The following is a 16,301-nucleotide window of genomic DNA, read 5'->3' as shown; positions in this document are numbered from 1 at the left end:
AAGTCAGTTTCAGTTTCTGGGACAAAATGAAATATCTGTATGTTGATTTAAAAAGCAAGTTATCCTGTAACACTTAGTTTAATTAAGAATGTGTTTCTCCTGTGACCGTGTGTTACTGCAGCTGGCAGTATTGCCCTGGGGAATACATTCCCAAGCCCATAATGGGAGCCTCTGAGGATTTTCGTGGCAGTATGATGTGGAGGTGGGCTTGGAGCCAACCTGGGTGTCCATCTCCCCGGAAATGGTGATGTGAGCCGTGGTTGCTCACATAGTAGAATCCTGTGTAGCAGCTAGAAGCTCTGGACTTATGGACATAGAAGTAGAAACAGATCTTCAAAACATTACTAGCAAGTGAACAAAGTAAGAGGCAGGATGAAATCTAGCTTATGTGAATTCAAAGTACCTAAACTTATAATAATACTTCATATTTTATAGGAGTCCATATAGGGACCAATATGGTTGCCTTAGAGGGTGGGCGCAGGAGAATGAGAGAGAGAGAAATGGGGGTAAAAGTGAATAAAGAGTAAAATGAAGAAAAGCTGGGTTGACCATTGGCTATCAGACATTTTCCCCCAAATAAATAAGTAAATAAATGAGTACAGTTATCTTAAGAGTAAACAAGTACTTACAATTTTGATTTATTCAGTGATCCTAAGAATGGACTTGATAAAATAAGTTAGGCATTAAAGTTTGGTGCTAGTGCATATGGTACGGAAGTTATCCTTGTATAAGTAGTCCTTTGTTCAAGATTTTAAACTCAAGGATATTTAATTTGATGCATAAAATAACCACCCTTCTCTGGAGTGAGTACTAAGATTCTCCCAGATACTTGTAAATCCACTTTTAAAAAGAGACTTTATTCTTTAGGTTAGGTCTTTAGGTTCACAGCAAAATTGAGCAGAAGATGCAGAGATTTCCCACATACCCCCTGCCCACACATGCATAGCCTCCCCGGCCCTCAGCATCTCCCACCAGAGCAGTACATTTGTTACGATGGATGAACCTACACTGACACATCATTATTACCCGAAGTCCATGGTTTACATAATTCTTCACTCTTGGCGTACATTCTATGGTTTTGGACAAATGTGTAATGACATGTATCCTACATTATTGCATCATGCAGAATAGTTTTACTGCCCTAAAAATCCTCTGTGACCAGCCAGCCTATTCATCCCTTCTCACCCCCAATCACTGATCTTTTTTACTGTCTCCATAGTTTTGCCTTTTCCAGAATGTCATATAGCTGGAATCATTTAATAAGCAGCCATTTCAGATTGGATTCCTTCACTTGGTAATATACATTTAAGGTTCCTCTATGTCTTTGCATAGCTTGATAACTTATAATTCAGTTTTTAAAAAGAATATTTGATCTCAGCATCTTCAAAGTATAATTTTTCTCTGTATTTCATATACTGCTTATAACAATACAAAATTTGAGAAATAAGCTACTTGCTCAACCAGTGAAAACAGAGAAATAGTTGCTTACCTTTATAGAATCAGTTTAGCTCTTATTCCTTCTCGAGAGAAACGAACATGTCACAGAAGAAATATAATTGCATTTGTGGGCCTGGCTGCTTTAGTGAGGAATAGGAATGGCTTCTTTGCCCGTGGAAATTGCATAACTGCACGTTTGTAGTCTACCAACAGTGTCGCATCTGTGTTGTGGCCTTTTTTATCAATGGTGCTTTATCAGCCTGGCCATTATGGAGTATTGTTTGTGATCAAGTTTTTTTTTTTTTTTTAACTTTAGCCTTTTCAGTACAGTTTGTTTTTGTTTTTGTTGTTGTTTTTGGCCGTGCCATGCGGCATGTGGGATCTTAGTTCCCCAACCAGGGATTGAACCCATGCCCCCTGCAGTGGAAGTGCAGAGTCCCAACCACTAGACTGCCAGGGAATTCCCATTTCAGTACAGTTTAAACAATGCATTTACAAATATGCTATATAGCAAGTGTGTTTTGTACCAGACAAGCCTGTAATTGAAGCCAAATGTTACATCTTATGTGTCATTTCTTTTTTCTTAGGTTTTGGCAGCCCTTAGGCCACCTCTATGCAACTTTTAAAAGGTGCCCATTCCTCAAGGAAACCTGAGTAAGTGTGTATGATCAACCGGAGCTACTCTAGAAGAGCTTTCCAGATCCCAGCTGGCAGCAGCCTCAGCCCCATACTCGCTCTCCCGCTCATGTGCTCCCAAGGCGCCCTGCGTTGGCTTCTCAAACACTCCGTGTTCCTCTGCCCAGGACCATTCAGAGTCAGACGGGGGCAGTGGGGCAGGAGGGGACGAAGCGTGGCAGTGTCAGGTGGTAAGTAGGGAGTGGGCCGGTGAGGGAAGCGAGCTCAGGGGTCCCAGGTGTGGCCAGAACAAGGCGACAGTGTGCATAGCCATGGGTGCAGTGTGGGTTTATTATAGGGTTTTCTAGAAGGGGGCTTCCTGCTACCCCAGGACTTACATGAGAGCCCTCAAGTCCTGCATTCTCCACCCCTGGCCACTCCCAGCCCTCACGCAGGTAAGTCTGGATGGAATGGCGCTTTTGTGCCATGCACAGGATGTGTGTGACCCTGGGGCTGGCATCTGCCACCTCTAGTCGTCCCGTCTTCCAAGGCAGCATCTCCACCCTCCTGACCTGTTCTTGAATAGGTAGTGTGTGGTGTGGGAGAGGAGAGCCATCCTGGGCCATGGGGAGGTGCGGGAAGACAGCCTGGGTCTCTGGTCCCCAAGTGTGACTCACTCACTCACTCCACATGACCACAGCTTGAAGCTCCATGGGAAACCATCCTGCCTATCTGTTCACGTTCAATCACTTCATGTCTGTGGTCCAGGCATTGCAAACCCTGGGCACAAGACTCCCCTTGGTTTCAAGTTGAAACTGCTCTTTTTTAAAAAAAACCATACTCCTTGTATTAGTTTGCTATGGTTGCTCTGATAAAATACCACAAACTGGGTGGCTAAGACCAATAGAAATGTACTGTCTCACTGTTCTGGAGGCTGGAAGCCTGAGATCAAGGTGTCGGCAGGGTTGGTTCCCTCTGAGGGCCGTGGGGAGCATCTGTTCCAGGCCTAGCTCCGTCCCCCCAACTTCTGGTGGTTGCTGACGACCTTTGGGATTCCTTGGCTTGTGGATGCATCATCCTGATCTCTGCCTTCATCACACGTTGTCCTCCCTGTGTGTGTGTGTGTGTGTGTGTCTGTGTCTGTGTCAAAAAAACTTTTTTATATAAGGACAGATCAGATTAAAGCCCCAATAGAGGTCTGTTCCAGGGTAACCTCATCTTAATTAATTATAATTGCGATGACCCTATTTCCAAATAAGGTCACATTCCGAGGTACAGGGGGTTAGGATTCCAACATATGAATTTTGGGGGTCACGCAACTCAGCCTAACACTCCCTCTCAATAGCTTCTCACATTTTGACCTGGTAACAGGAATCTCTGAGGTAAAAGGATCTCCTGCAGGGTACAAAGAACAGGACAAATGTTTCAACAAAGAGTTCAACAAATAGTCACTGTGGAAATAAAAAAGACCACCCAACTGAAAACAAGCAAATGCTATTTATTCATTCGGGGAGTCAGCCACCATCATTTACCTTTGGCAGAGACTCGAAGGCAGGCAGTGGGGTGGGAGAGCTTGATGGTGAAAGGGGGAAGACTTCAGGTCTTCAGGTGTGCCCCATCAGAGGCTGTTGGCATGGGATGGCTGTAGATGGGCTAAGTAGGAGCAGAGCATCCTATGTGATTGGTCAGGGGTACTTATTTGGCTTTCTGTGGTTGGTCCCAAGTTGGAAGTTGGGGCAAGAATTGATTAATTAAACTGTCTGAAGCTGTCCATTATTAACCAAATCGGCTGTCTGGGCCGATCGCTATGGAGGTTGTTTGACTTCCTGGACTAGTTGCTGAGGGTAGTGGGTTGGCTTCCTGGACTGGTTGCTGCAGACTCTGGGTTAAAGTTCTATTCTTATATATGGTCTGGCCCTTGTCCATTTGTATATTTAGTCTCTTATCATGGAATCAACTTTCTGCGGAGGTCTGCCAGATACTTGTTTCCACAAGTGACTTAATTATGTCTACTTATGAACTTATGAACACAATAATTTAAATGTTTCCCAACCTTGAAACCTCAACTTTTCCCAAGAGCCTCTTTCTTTGTCCTCACAGCTCTTCTGCTTCACTGTGGTTTGCAGAGGCCACATTCGTGGGTCTCCTCTGATTCACTAACTCATCAGATGTTTATTGAGTTTTTGCTGCACACCGGTTAGGCGGAAGGAATCAGAGGTGAAAGACACAGTCTCTGCCTTCAGAGGGACCAGTGGGAAAGGCAAGCATGTAGATACTATAGTCCAAAGTGCTCAGTCGTCAAAGATAAACAAAGCTGGACACTAAGGTGGTGAGGACGGATCTGAATAAGAACTATAACTATTGCCATAGATAAGAGAGGCCACGACGAACTGAACTCAACTGTACAGAGGTGGCTGGGCATTTTACAGGGAGGATGAGGGAGAAGGGAGAGGTGAGTGGGGCTCAGGAGAGTCAGGGAATTGGGAAATTACAGAGTTGGTCAGAGTAAATGCTGATCAGGCCAGCTCTACCTGCTACCTGGAAGACACTGAAGCTAGGATTCTTTCCTCCCACAGAGACCGGAGGACAGAGGGCCTACCCTTCTTTTTTTTTAAATTTTTTTGTGGTACGCAGGCCTCTCACTGCTGTGACCTCTCCCGTTGCGGAGCACAGGCTCCGGACGCGCAGGGTCAGCGGCCATGGCTCACGGGCCCAACCGCTCCGCGGCATGTGGGATCTTCCCGAACCGGGGCACGAACCTGTGTCCCCTGCATTGCCAGGCGGACTCTCCACCACTGCGCCACCAGGGAAGCCCAAGGACCTATCCTTGATGAATAAATTTTAAAGGAACAGGTTTCAGGTCCTGAGTTGTAGGAGATATGGATGGATGGATGGATAGGTAGATAGATGGAGAGAGAGATATCCCGAAGGGACAGTGGAAGGACTCACAACTAAGCCCTTTTTAGTAAATGTTCTAAGAAAATATGCTCAGGGACCTATTGTCAGGCATTGGTTAGAACAAACAGCAAATTCTTTTGGCAGCCTTGAGAAAAGAGAGGCTAGGGTCATCCTAGGGATGCAGCCTTGAGCTGTTAGAAAATATGTTAGTGTTTGTTCAAGCCTTTAATGTGGGGGGATGAAATCATTTGTGTTGAGAGTCTGTGGTTTTTATAGGCTAGGATGAGGTCTAGTTGACAAGAAGGCACAAAGGAGTTTGGTCAAGGAGAGAGTCTTTGTGTGTTTTTTTTTAAAGATTGAAGTGTAGTTGATTTACAATATTGTGTTAAAGACATACAGCAAAGTGATTCATATACATATATATATATATATATTCTTTTTAAAAATTCTTTTCCAGTATATGCTCTTATAAGATACTGAATATAATTCCCTGTGCTATACAGTAGGTCCTTGTTTATCTATTTTATATACAGTAGTGTGTATCTGTTCATCCCAAACTCCTAATTTATCCCTCCTCCCCCTTCCCCCTTTGATAATCATAAGTTTGTTTTCTATGTGAGTCTGTTTCTGTTTTGTAAATAAGTTCATTTGTATTATTTTTTAGAGTCTATATATAAGCAATATCATATGATATTTGTCTTTCTCTTTCTGACTTATTTCACTTAGTATGATAATCTCTATGTCCATCTATGTTGCTGCAGTGGCATTATTTCATTCTTTTTTATGGCTGAGTAGTATTCCATTGTATACATGTACCACATCTTCTTTATCCAGTCATCTGTTGATGGACATTTAGGTTGAATCCATGTCTTGGCTATTGTAAATAGTGGTGCTATGAACATTGGGGTGCAAGTATCTTTTCACAGTATGGTTTTCTGCAGATATATGCCTAGGAGTGGGATTGCAGGATCATATGGCAGCTCTATTTTTAATTTTTTAAGGAACCTCCATACTGTTCTCCATAGTGACTGCACCAATTTACATTCCCACCAGCAGTGTAGGAGGGTTTCTTTTTTCTCCACTCCCTTAAGGAGAGAGTCTTTTTCACAGTGCTGCCCTGGAGGTGAGCACAGGCCATTGAGGTAGGGTGTGCATGCGTGCGTGCTTGCACGTGTGTGTGTGTGTGTGTGTCCATCCAGGGAGGAGGGATAACTTGACTTGGAGGACCAATCCCAGTAAACCAAATGAATCCAGTCAGGAGAGGGAGAGGGGAGGGAAGAGCAAGGGCAGGTCCGGTTTTACGACCTAAAACGTATGCAATTAGAGTTCCCGCTTTAAAAAAAATGAAAACATACAAGATTTAGAATACAAAGTTAGGTAGAGGACCTTGGGTTGGGGGGCATGCAAGAAAGGGGACCAGAAATTTTAGCTTCTCTTGGTTCATGGCAAATCTGCCTCTTGGGGAGCATATGTTCCAGGCTGTGTGAACAGCAAGAATGAAGGCTTGGAGGATAGTGAGAGAGCTGAAACAATTCAGAACTGGGTGTGTGTGAAGAATATAGAACAGGTAAAGCTAGAGAGGGTCTTATGGGTCAGGTAAGAGTATGGAGGTTCCTCTGTCAGATGTGAGGAGTCACTGGGGGATTTTAGGCAGGGGAGAGTGATTCGATCCCTTATTTATGGATTAGAAAGATCACTCTGGAAGGAAGTGTGGAGGATGGGCTGAGCCAGGTAAGGCTGGTTGTAGACGTCGGGTAGAGGTTGTCTACAAGGCACTCCTACCACACACCGATGAAGACCCGTGGAATGTCACTGTCTGTATATGTGACTTCAAAATAGAAGCCAGGCCTCCAACAGAAAGAAATGTTCTTCATCAAAAAAGTTTCTAGATTGTTCTTTCTCTAAGTTTAAATATATGCCTATATATATTTTTGTGGAAAAGAGGCCCAAGTTACCCTAAGACTTGTTTTTAATTAATTTTACATGGCATAACGTTTCTATACATAAAAGAAAAGTATATATTTGGTTTATTTGTCCTTGGGTATCATGCATCTGAAAATGAATAGATTTAAAGAAGATGACTTAAAAAGCCAGATAATTGTGTCACACCTTAATGTTTAAATATTCTATTTCTGTGTAGGGCATTTTGAGATATTTAGAAATGCCCCAAACTCGATGTGCCCTGTGTCACACAGTCTGTAATGGTGCTGAGGACAGCGTTGGTTACTGAGGGCAAAGTTTTTAAATGAAAAGTACATCTACTGTTAGGCAGGTCCTGCTGCCTTATCCCAGGAAGCTCTTAGATGGATGTTGATCCTCAGTTTTCCCCCTCAGGTTTTCCTTTTTAATTTCCTGACAAACCTTTGCTTTGCTAGAATAAAGAGATTCCATGTTGAGGGTGGATCCGAGAGACAGCATCTGGGTAGCATAACCATCAAATTATATCACCATCTTTCTTTCCAGTCTCAAAGAAAAAAGTGATTGTTTGGATTTGATCTATCCTTCCTATTGTGAAAGAAACGCAATTCACAAAATGCCTAAATTTTATTGTGACAGTGGCAGCAACTACACACAATTCATTTCAGTGTAGTCAAAGAATCTACACGTTGTCCCAGGCGCCAACTGGTGCTCTGACTGTCCGTTCTTTAAGGCAGCAAATGCAATCTTGCCACAGAGGTCCATAAACGTGTAAAACAGGTTAGAGCCCTGCTGCTCTGGTTGCAAGGAAGGGCCTCATGCACACCCGCTTTCATGAAGCCCCTTGAATAGGTCCCTGAGCTTTTGGAACCTAGTTTGCAACCATGTATTCGGTCCAGTTCTTACATTTTCCACTTAGAAAATTGAAGCTCAGCAAGGCAACATGAGTCAATTCTATTCACATTCATTAGAAATAAATCTTAATTTCCCTTCTTTTTTTTTTTTTGCTTTTGTGAGCCCGTGCTCTTATCACTATTGCACACTGATTTATTTCAAAAATGTTCACAGATATTAAATTCAAGTGAGCTCCACGCTGAATCTTTTCATCTCGAAGGAATTAAACCATTCACATATTGTGGAAACGCTTTCCTTCAATTTCTAAAAAAGTGGAACACACATCCACGTGTGTGTCCATGACATCGCTCGGGGCTTACATAGACACTTGTATCCACATGATTAACCCTTAGGAACAATAAATCCATCCCGTTTCACTGATTAAACAACTGAGATTCTGAAACCATCTGGCTCTTCAGAAGATAGCAAAATGTGCCAGGCAATTCTTTAGTTCCCATTGTCAGGGAAATTTATTCAGACTTCCTGAAAGAGCAATCGGTCGGCTTTGGGTCATTTGCCACCTCTAGAAAATATTTCTTCCTATTTCAGAGGCCTCTGACTTTTTTTTTTTTTTTCTGTATTATGATTATTTAGAGTTTATCCATTCAAAACACATATTTGCTCTCAAAGGGCAGACATGTTTTCATAAAGAAAGAGTCACTGTCCTTTCTTCCTTCTCATGAACCCACCCTCCTTTCCTCCTGACCCCCACTGGAAGAGCACACAGTGATGGGGGACACCCAGGTCCTGAGGGATTCCCTGAGCGAGCAGGAACCAAGTAGCTCCTCCAGAGGTCAGTTGTGTCAACCATCTATAGAAAAACAGTGGTTCTGAATGCAGAGTGATGATCATAAATTCATCTAGGGCAAGAACTTATTCATTGGCTTATTCATCCGTTCACTGGAAAACATTATGCCCCAGAGTGTGAAGAGGCCTATTCACAATGGCTGTGCTCAGGGCAGCACAGAAATGCCCTAAGACCACCAGCTTCTGGTCTCCCAAAGACGAGCAGAGAAGGCTGCAGGCAGAGCAAGCATTAGAGCTGGACTTGGAGGAATGGCCTTCATTCTGGAGGTGGAGGTGGAAGTAGCCACCCTAGAAGAGGGAATGACAGCAGAGAAGTGGAAGACATTGGGATGAAGGGCGTGACAAGCTGGGGGTGCAGATCCTGAAGGCAGAGAGAATGAAATGAAATATTCCTGACATGATGGTCAGACGGTGTAGTGAAGGCTAGAACTAGGGTGCCAGCAGGGAGAATGGGTAGGACAGCCAGGGGAGATGCATCAGAGAAAGAACAAGAGCTGGAGAAGCATCGGACACGGGGGTGAGGAAGCTGGGGATGTCCAAGGTGAAGTTCACATTTTGAAACGACAATGACGCCCTTGACTGAAGTAAGGGACAAAGGACAACACCTTGTTTTTGGTGAGAAGGTTCTGAGTTCTGTTTCGAATGTGTTGACTAAAAGACTGAAGCTTATGTTTCTCGTGTACCACACCCTTGGAAGCCAGAAGGTGATGGTTAAACTACAAGCAATTCTCATGGGGGCCATCTTAAGAAAGGAGATGATCAGGGAGATATCAGATTATAAAGGGCCCAAGTGCTTTTTGAAATTAGGTGTGACGGCAGCAGCAGTGGTCTTGTCTTCCTTGGATCCCTATTTCCTTCTTCTTTCCCTTTTAAAATTAACTGAAGTTTAAGGGTGAAAAGACTTTGAGAATTCCTTGGAGGTCCAGTGGTTAGGACTCCGAATTTCACTGCTGAGGGCCCGGGTTTGATCCCTCGTTGGGGAACTAAGATCCCACAAGCCGGCCAAAACAAAAACAAAAACAAAAGCAAAAACAAACAAAAAAGGATTAAAAGACTTTAAAGTAATGGAAATCACATTAGCGCTATCCCTGCCTGCTATTACCAACAGCTTGGTGGTGATTGACATTCTTGGGACAAAGATTCCAAGTCTCATGCTTGCAAGTCCTTGGGCTCATCTGGAGTTAGCTTCATCAGTTTGTCCACACAGAGCAGGATGAGGGTGAGAAACAAGAGACTCCAACCAACGGCAGCCGCGATCCAGCCGTATTCATCCACTCCGGTGTGGCAACACCGGGCTGCTTGTGGGCAGAAGTCGACATCTGGTGGGAAGAGAGAGCAAGAATGGCAGCATCACACCAGCCTCCCCTCCCCCGAGCTCTTCTCTAGTATTCATAACGTTGAGACCAGTAATGATAGAATAGCCACCCTTTACTAAAGCACGCCATGTACTAGGCTCAGTGCTCTATACACGTTACCTTATTTATTCCTCACAGAGTGATAGGCACAGTTATTCCTGCTGTTTGACAGGAAGAAACTGAGGCTGTCACCCACGCAAGGTCACGAGATGGCAGAACTAGGATTCAAACCCAAGCCTGTAGGAGTCCAAAGTCATGTTCATAACCTCTACATGTTACTGCCTATTACCCTCCTTTGTAAGTGCCCAGAAGTAAACACATTTGGTCATTCAATGAAGGCAGAATCAAGGAGCCAAACTTTGAATAAGGCAAACTTCCTGTTAATTAGACACGCATAGCAACGGTTGCTTTATGAAGCAGTAGGCTCCTTGCCACTGGAAGTCTTCAAATAGAGGATGAACACAAATATGCGAAGGGTACCAAAATGAAGCTCCCGCATTGGGCATAAGTTGGACTGGCTGATGTCTAGGGTCTTTCCACTTCTAAATTTCTATAAGCATTTGAAGTCAGGGGGTTTTTGACTGCTGTCCTGGGGATGGGCCATTAAAGCCACCTGCACCAAAGAGTGTGAGCTTAGATGGGGACCAAGCCCAAGAGAGCTTTTTAGACGTGCTCTGCAGACAGTTCTGGGGCTGTGAACAAACCACGCTAGTGCACAGGAGGGCCAGGCAGGCGCTCAGCCACCCGATGCCAATGAGCAGAAAGCAAGGAGGCTTAAGTGTCCCTCCCTGCTCCAGGGTGAGCCCTGGGGTTAGGGAGGTTGCCAGGAGAAGCTTACTGGGGCACTGCTCCAGGGTCTCAAGGCCTGGATGGTGGACAGTCAAGGTTGAGTTGCTGCTGCTGCTTGCTTCTGGAAGAAAAGACAGAAGACAGTCTCAGGCATTAGGAGGAGCCATTCTCAGGCATAGAGTTTGCAATTTTTTTTTGAATCAGTAGTGAGTATTATGAAAGTGCTATAGAAGTTCCGGTAGAGGTACATTGAAATTTCATACAACAAAGCTAACCCTCTGTTATAGCCTGCACTATGTCCTCCAGATTCGTAGGTTGGAGTCCTAACCCATTTTATGGAAACGGGGCTTTAAAAAGGCAATTAAGGTTAAATGGTTAAATTAATCCAATATGACTGGTGTCCTTGTAAGAAGAGGAAGAGACACCAGGTATGTGAACTCATAGAGCAAAGACCACATGAGGACCCAGCACAGAGGGGACCATCTATAAGCCAAGGAGAGGGGCCTCAGGAGAAAACAAACCTGGTGATACCTGGATCCTCCAGAACTGTGTGAAAAGAAGCTTCTGTTGTTTCAGCCACCCAGGCTGTGGTATTTTTTTGGGTAGCAAACTCACACACTCCCCTTTTCCTATCACTCCCTAGTCCCATTCAGAGATGCTTTATCTTCATATCTCATGTCCCTTCCATCACCAAGAGCCTCTAAACACTCTCTTTTAGCTGCTTTCCATGCAGATAGGTACATCTATAAACTTTTTTCTAGTATATATTAACACAATCACTTAAAAATCTGGAATGTCTTTTCGTAACTAGCTTCAATTTCCTTCAAAAACTTGAACTAATAAACATTGAAGTCTGACCTTGATTATTTATGATGAGTATGATGTTATTACTCAGAGATAGGGTTTAATAAAAAATTAATTAAACACCCTACAAGCAACTTGAGAGGATTCTAGAATATGCAGCACTTAGAATTGTCCCTTGATTAATAAGCAAGGAGCACAATGACAAAAAGCACTTTAGCAGAAATATCAGAGTTTGGGGGGTGGGGAGGGGTTATGGAGATGAACATAAGGATCCCCAAGGGAGAAAAACCATGGCCCATGTTCCCTCTCATCACTGAGAATAAGAAGGTAGATGATTGGACTTCCCTGGTGGTCCAGTGGTTAAGACTTTGCCCTCCAATGCAGGGGGTGCGGGTTTGATCCCTGGTCAGGGAACTAAGATCCCACATGTCATTGGGTGTGGCCAAAAATTAAAAACAAAAGCAAAAAACAGAAGGTAGATGGTCTTGGTCTACTCTGTTCAACACGGTGACCACTAACCATTGTGGCTGTTTAAGTTTATTAAAATTAAATGAAAAATTCAGCTACTTGGTCATATCAGCCACATGCCAAGTGCTCAATCACCACATGTGACTAGTGGCTACCATATTGGAAGCACAGCATAGATATGGAACATTTCCATCATCAAAAAATTCTGTTATGGGCTTCCCTGGTGGCGCAGTGGTTGAGAGTCCATCTGCCAATGCAGGGGACATGGGTTCGTGCCCCGGTCCGGGAAGATCCCACATGCCGCGGAGCAGCTGGGCCCGTGAGCCATGGCCGCTGAGCCTGCGCGTCCGGAGCCTGTGCTCCGCAATGGGAGAGGCCACAACAGTGAGAGGCCCGCGTACCGCAAAAAAAAAAAAAAAAAAAAAAACTGTTAGACAGTGCTGATCTAGGTAGAGCAAAACCAAGAGACCATTTAAAAGAATCTTTCTGGAAATTATGTTGTTGTTCAATCTGCTTCTTTGGGAATGAAAAAAAAAATGTTTGGAACTCTCCAGGCCCCACTGACTCTAGGTTAACATGTCCTTCAAAATTGCTTGTTGTCACACAGCAGGACGAGTCAGGAGGAAACTTCTGGTTTAGCCAAAGTCATGAAATTGCTGCTCAGACTAATTTTATGCCACGCACCCCCAGCCACCCCAATGTCCTGCTTACGTATAGTAATTACCTTGATGCAATCTGATTGTTACTGTAAATTATTTACAGCTAAATGCCTTAGAGCTTGGTCTTTATTTGCTTTGGAAAAATTGATTCCTCAATGTTTTAATTTCCCTTGTTACCCAAATAACTTCCTTGACCCTGACTTTCATCTCCCCTCTACCCTAGAATGGGAGTGGTCCCAGTCTAGAGCTAGTGAATGGAAAAAAACCTAGTTAATGGAATACTAATATTAGGTTCAACCATATGAAATTGCCATTTCTGTAGGTCAAAAATTATTCAGTATCAGAAATTTTATATGGTTCAAACTAAATACCCTGTTACAAATTCTTAAGAATTTAAACATCACCCACCTCCCTCATAAACAAAGCCAGCCGGGGACTGGTCCCACTTAGAGTCACTTCCAAAGTAAAGGCTGCTGGCAAGACCCAACCATTCAGTGCAGTTAAATTTGTCAAGTGTTTGAGGCCCTCTCTTAAGCATGGCCAGGTAAACAGAAAACACTCTTATCTGGGGAGGGGTGAATTGGAAAATAAAAGGAATGTGTTAACATTCGTTGAGGGTTTACCATGTGCTATTTTATTAGAAGTTGTTTACATTCAGGAACCTATTTCATCTTTACAACAAACCTATATATAAGCACTATGATTATCTCCATGTTAGAAATGAGGAAACGGGAGCACAGAGAGGGTAAGTAATTTGCTCAAGGTCACACAGCTAGTAAGTTGTGGAAGCCAGAGTTGAGTTGAGGCTCAGTGGCTTGAGAGCCCATGCTCTGAACCTCCATAGGAGAGACCGTGAGGATGGGAGAGATAGATACAGCCTGGAGGGGGGACGGCGAGGATTGGTTTCAAGAGAGGGAGAATCTATCTGTCAGAGAGTAGGGCAGACTGTTTTGAGGAGCAAGATCAAAGCCAGAGGCAGAAACCAGGAGCATGAGAATGTGACCGAGGTCCCTGATGTGCAGAGCCCAGCCTGGGAGAGCAAGACAGGGGAGGCCACCTAACATCCCCTTTCAGCCTCCACAAGAAAATCGGGACATAACCCAACATCTCCTGAGCTGGGCAAGGTGGGAGAAGGTTAAACAGCATACGACAGCTTTGTGTGTTGAGGTTTTGTAAAAGTTGCAAAGGGCGCACAGGGTCAAGGGAGGGATAGAGGTCCTTAGGTGAGAAGAGTGCACGCAAAAGCAGGATGACAACCACGAAATATGGGATTGCAACACAATTAATGCTGACAAGGAGCCATTGAGAAACAGCAACCCAAAGAGATCATTTTAGTCCAGTTTGGTCCCCTGATGGGAGAGACTCTTTGTGGCAAAGGCCAGCAGAGGTGGTGACTCCCATCCTGGCTGACGCTGGTGTTAAGTTAACTCCCATCCCACCCTACCCTCTCTTGCCTGATCCTTCAGATGAGAAAGTACTGTTTCCTCTTTCCTCTGTGCAGGACCAACCCTAGCCAAGGAATCCTTCTCCGGCCTCCTTCTTTCCCCCCTCCCCTCCTCTTCCCAGCGTGGCGAGAATAAAGCTCACGGTTCTACCTGCCAAGCAAGCCGGGTGGAAAGAGGCAAAGGCCAGGCTGAGGACCAGGGCGGCCCAGGGTGCAGAGCTGAGGTGCTTCATGCTGAGGAGAGAGGCTTCTGTGATCACGGTCCCCGCAGAGGCGAGCTGAGGGCCGCCTGCCATGCGTCCTGTGTGTGGCCCGTCTGGCAGGAACTTGAAAACAATGCTGGCAGAGGTGAATTTCTGTTCTGTGTTTGGGGGAAAGAGAGGGGGTGGAGCAAAGGGAACTTGGGCTGTCACACCGGGCTCTCACCTCTCCAGGAGGGAAGCTGAGCTACGTTGGCTGGGGGAGGAATGGACGGTGACTTAGTTGGTTCTTCCTTAGCTCACATTTTGTCCCTGCTGAGAAAAAACAGGACAGGGCAGGAGATCTGTGTCGTGCTGGTTCCTTGAAGATGAGTTTACTGCCTCTTCCACCTTCAGGCATAGTCATCCTGCCCAATATTTACCGAGCACCTACTGCGTGCACTACCCTCTGCTCAAGTCTGGAAATACCTGCCCTCCAAGTGCTTTATTACAAGCACACCTCCTTAAAGCACAGAGCAGTGTTTCAGGAGTGAAGGACAAAGCACTTTGCTTCTCAGCAGTAAGAGGCCTCACCTCCTGATGGCCGCTTCATGAGGAAGATGGCATTTGGGTTGGGCCTTGAAGGATGGATACGGTTTTGACAGGCAAAAAGGAGAAAAAGGCATCGTATGCAGAAGGGACAAGTGAGCAAAAGCCCGGAGGTAAGAGGTGCTCAGAAATCCACTGTGACCAAGAGGCTGAGCATCCGATGTGCCAGGCTGGGGGTGGAGGGTTTGAAACAGTCGGGAGGGCCAAAGGGAGGCTTTGTGAAGATTTTGAATTGAGTAGTAACTTGATTGAAGCTCTGCCTTCAGTCTAAGACCTTTGTTGAATGCCAACCACGTATTGTAAAGGCACCATCCCAGGCATTCGAGACTCGAAGATGATTAAGATGTGACCCCTCCTCTTGATTCCTACTCAGTACAGCGGTGAGACCAGGCAGTGAAGAAAGAACTGGGAGGCAATATGGTAGGACTCAGTATGGGTACCTTCCCCGGTGATGGGGATATAAAAGAGGGAGGGGGAAGTCTGCCCGAGAGCAGTGGAGGAGAGATTCACAGAGGAAGTGACCTTTGGGCTGGGTATTGAAGTTTGCAGATGCGGGTGGGAGGTGATGGGCCTTCTGAGTACAAGGAATAGCAGGAGAATAGCAGCATGTGTGCATGCTGGCCGGCCACCACATGTGGATACGTATATTATGTTCCTAAATAAGCTTGGGTCTGGCTAAGAGAGTGAGGGATGAGCTTTGAAGCCCATTCAAAGCTCAGTGGAAGTGTTGCAGGAAGGGGGAACCCCTTCCAGGGCCCGAGAGTGGGCTCTTGTCTAACACTCGGAAATGAATTGTCCGAGGAGACACACGTGCTGACAAAGCAAGAGGCTTTATTGGGAAGGGGTGCCTGGGGGGAAAGCAGGAGGGTAAGGGAACCCAGGAGGACTGCTCTGCCACGTGACTCACGGTCTCAACTTTGATGGTAAGGGGGTTAGTTTCCGGGTTGTTTCTGGCCAATCATCTTGCTTTGCCCATAGTTGGTCTGACTCAGGGTCCTTCCTGGTGGCGTGCATCTCTCAGGCAAGACGGATTCCAGCGTGAGGGCTTCTGGGAGGGTGGCAGGACATAGTTTCTCCTCCCTCCTCCTTTTGGCCCCTCCTGAATTCTTCAGGGTTAGTTTCAGGGATGGTTTCGGTCCACGGTTCCCTAACAGAAGTAGTATAAGCCATGTGTAAGCCCAGAATAAGGACGTCTCATTGTTATACATCAACCTGGAGGGGGCACTTTTTTCTAATCCGCCCAAAAGGAATTAATTAATGGTGGCCCTATACTCTTGGATTTGGGGATTGGGGGCAGAAGAGCTTTAAGAAGGCTGATCTTAGGCAGTGTACAAAAGTCCAGTTTAGGCCTACCACTTGGTTGAATATTCAACGATTACCAAGTAGCTGGTGTATGCAGGCCCTTGGTATGAGGGAGGGGCTTTGA

The 16,301-nt window shown here is 45.2% G+C and overlaps 1 protein-coding gene across 1 annotated transcript; it reads right to left on the bottom strand.

The window, feature by feature from the left end:
- Nucleotides 1-9,717: 9,717 nt before the first annotated feature.
- On the bottom strand, nt 9,718-14,383 carry TMEM213 (transmembrane protein 213; the record flags this gene model as incomplete). The annotated part of the gene is made up of 3 exons (XM_079711538.1): nt 9,718-9,887; nt 10,762-10,833; nt 14,239-14,383. 3 exons carry the CDS (start codon nt 14,381-14,383, stop codon nt 9,718-9,720), a joined length of 387 nt encoding a protein of 128 aa, XP_079567664.1.
- Nucleotides 14,384-16,301: the final 1,918 nt, after the last annotated feature.

This window comes from Hyperoodon ampullatus, assembly GCF_949752795.1.
Source record: "Hyperoodon ampullatus genome assembly, chromosome: 9".
Lineage (NCBI taxonomy): Eukaryota > Metazoa > Chordata > Mammalia > Artiodactyla > Ziphiidae > Hyperoodon > Hyperoodon ampullatus.
This window is presented reverse-complemented; position numbering and strand designations above follow the sequence as displayed.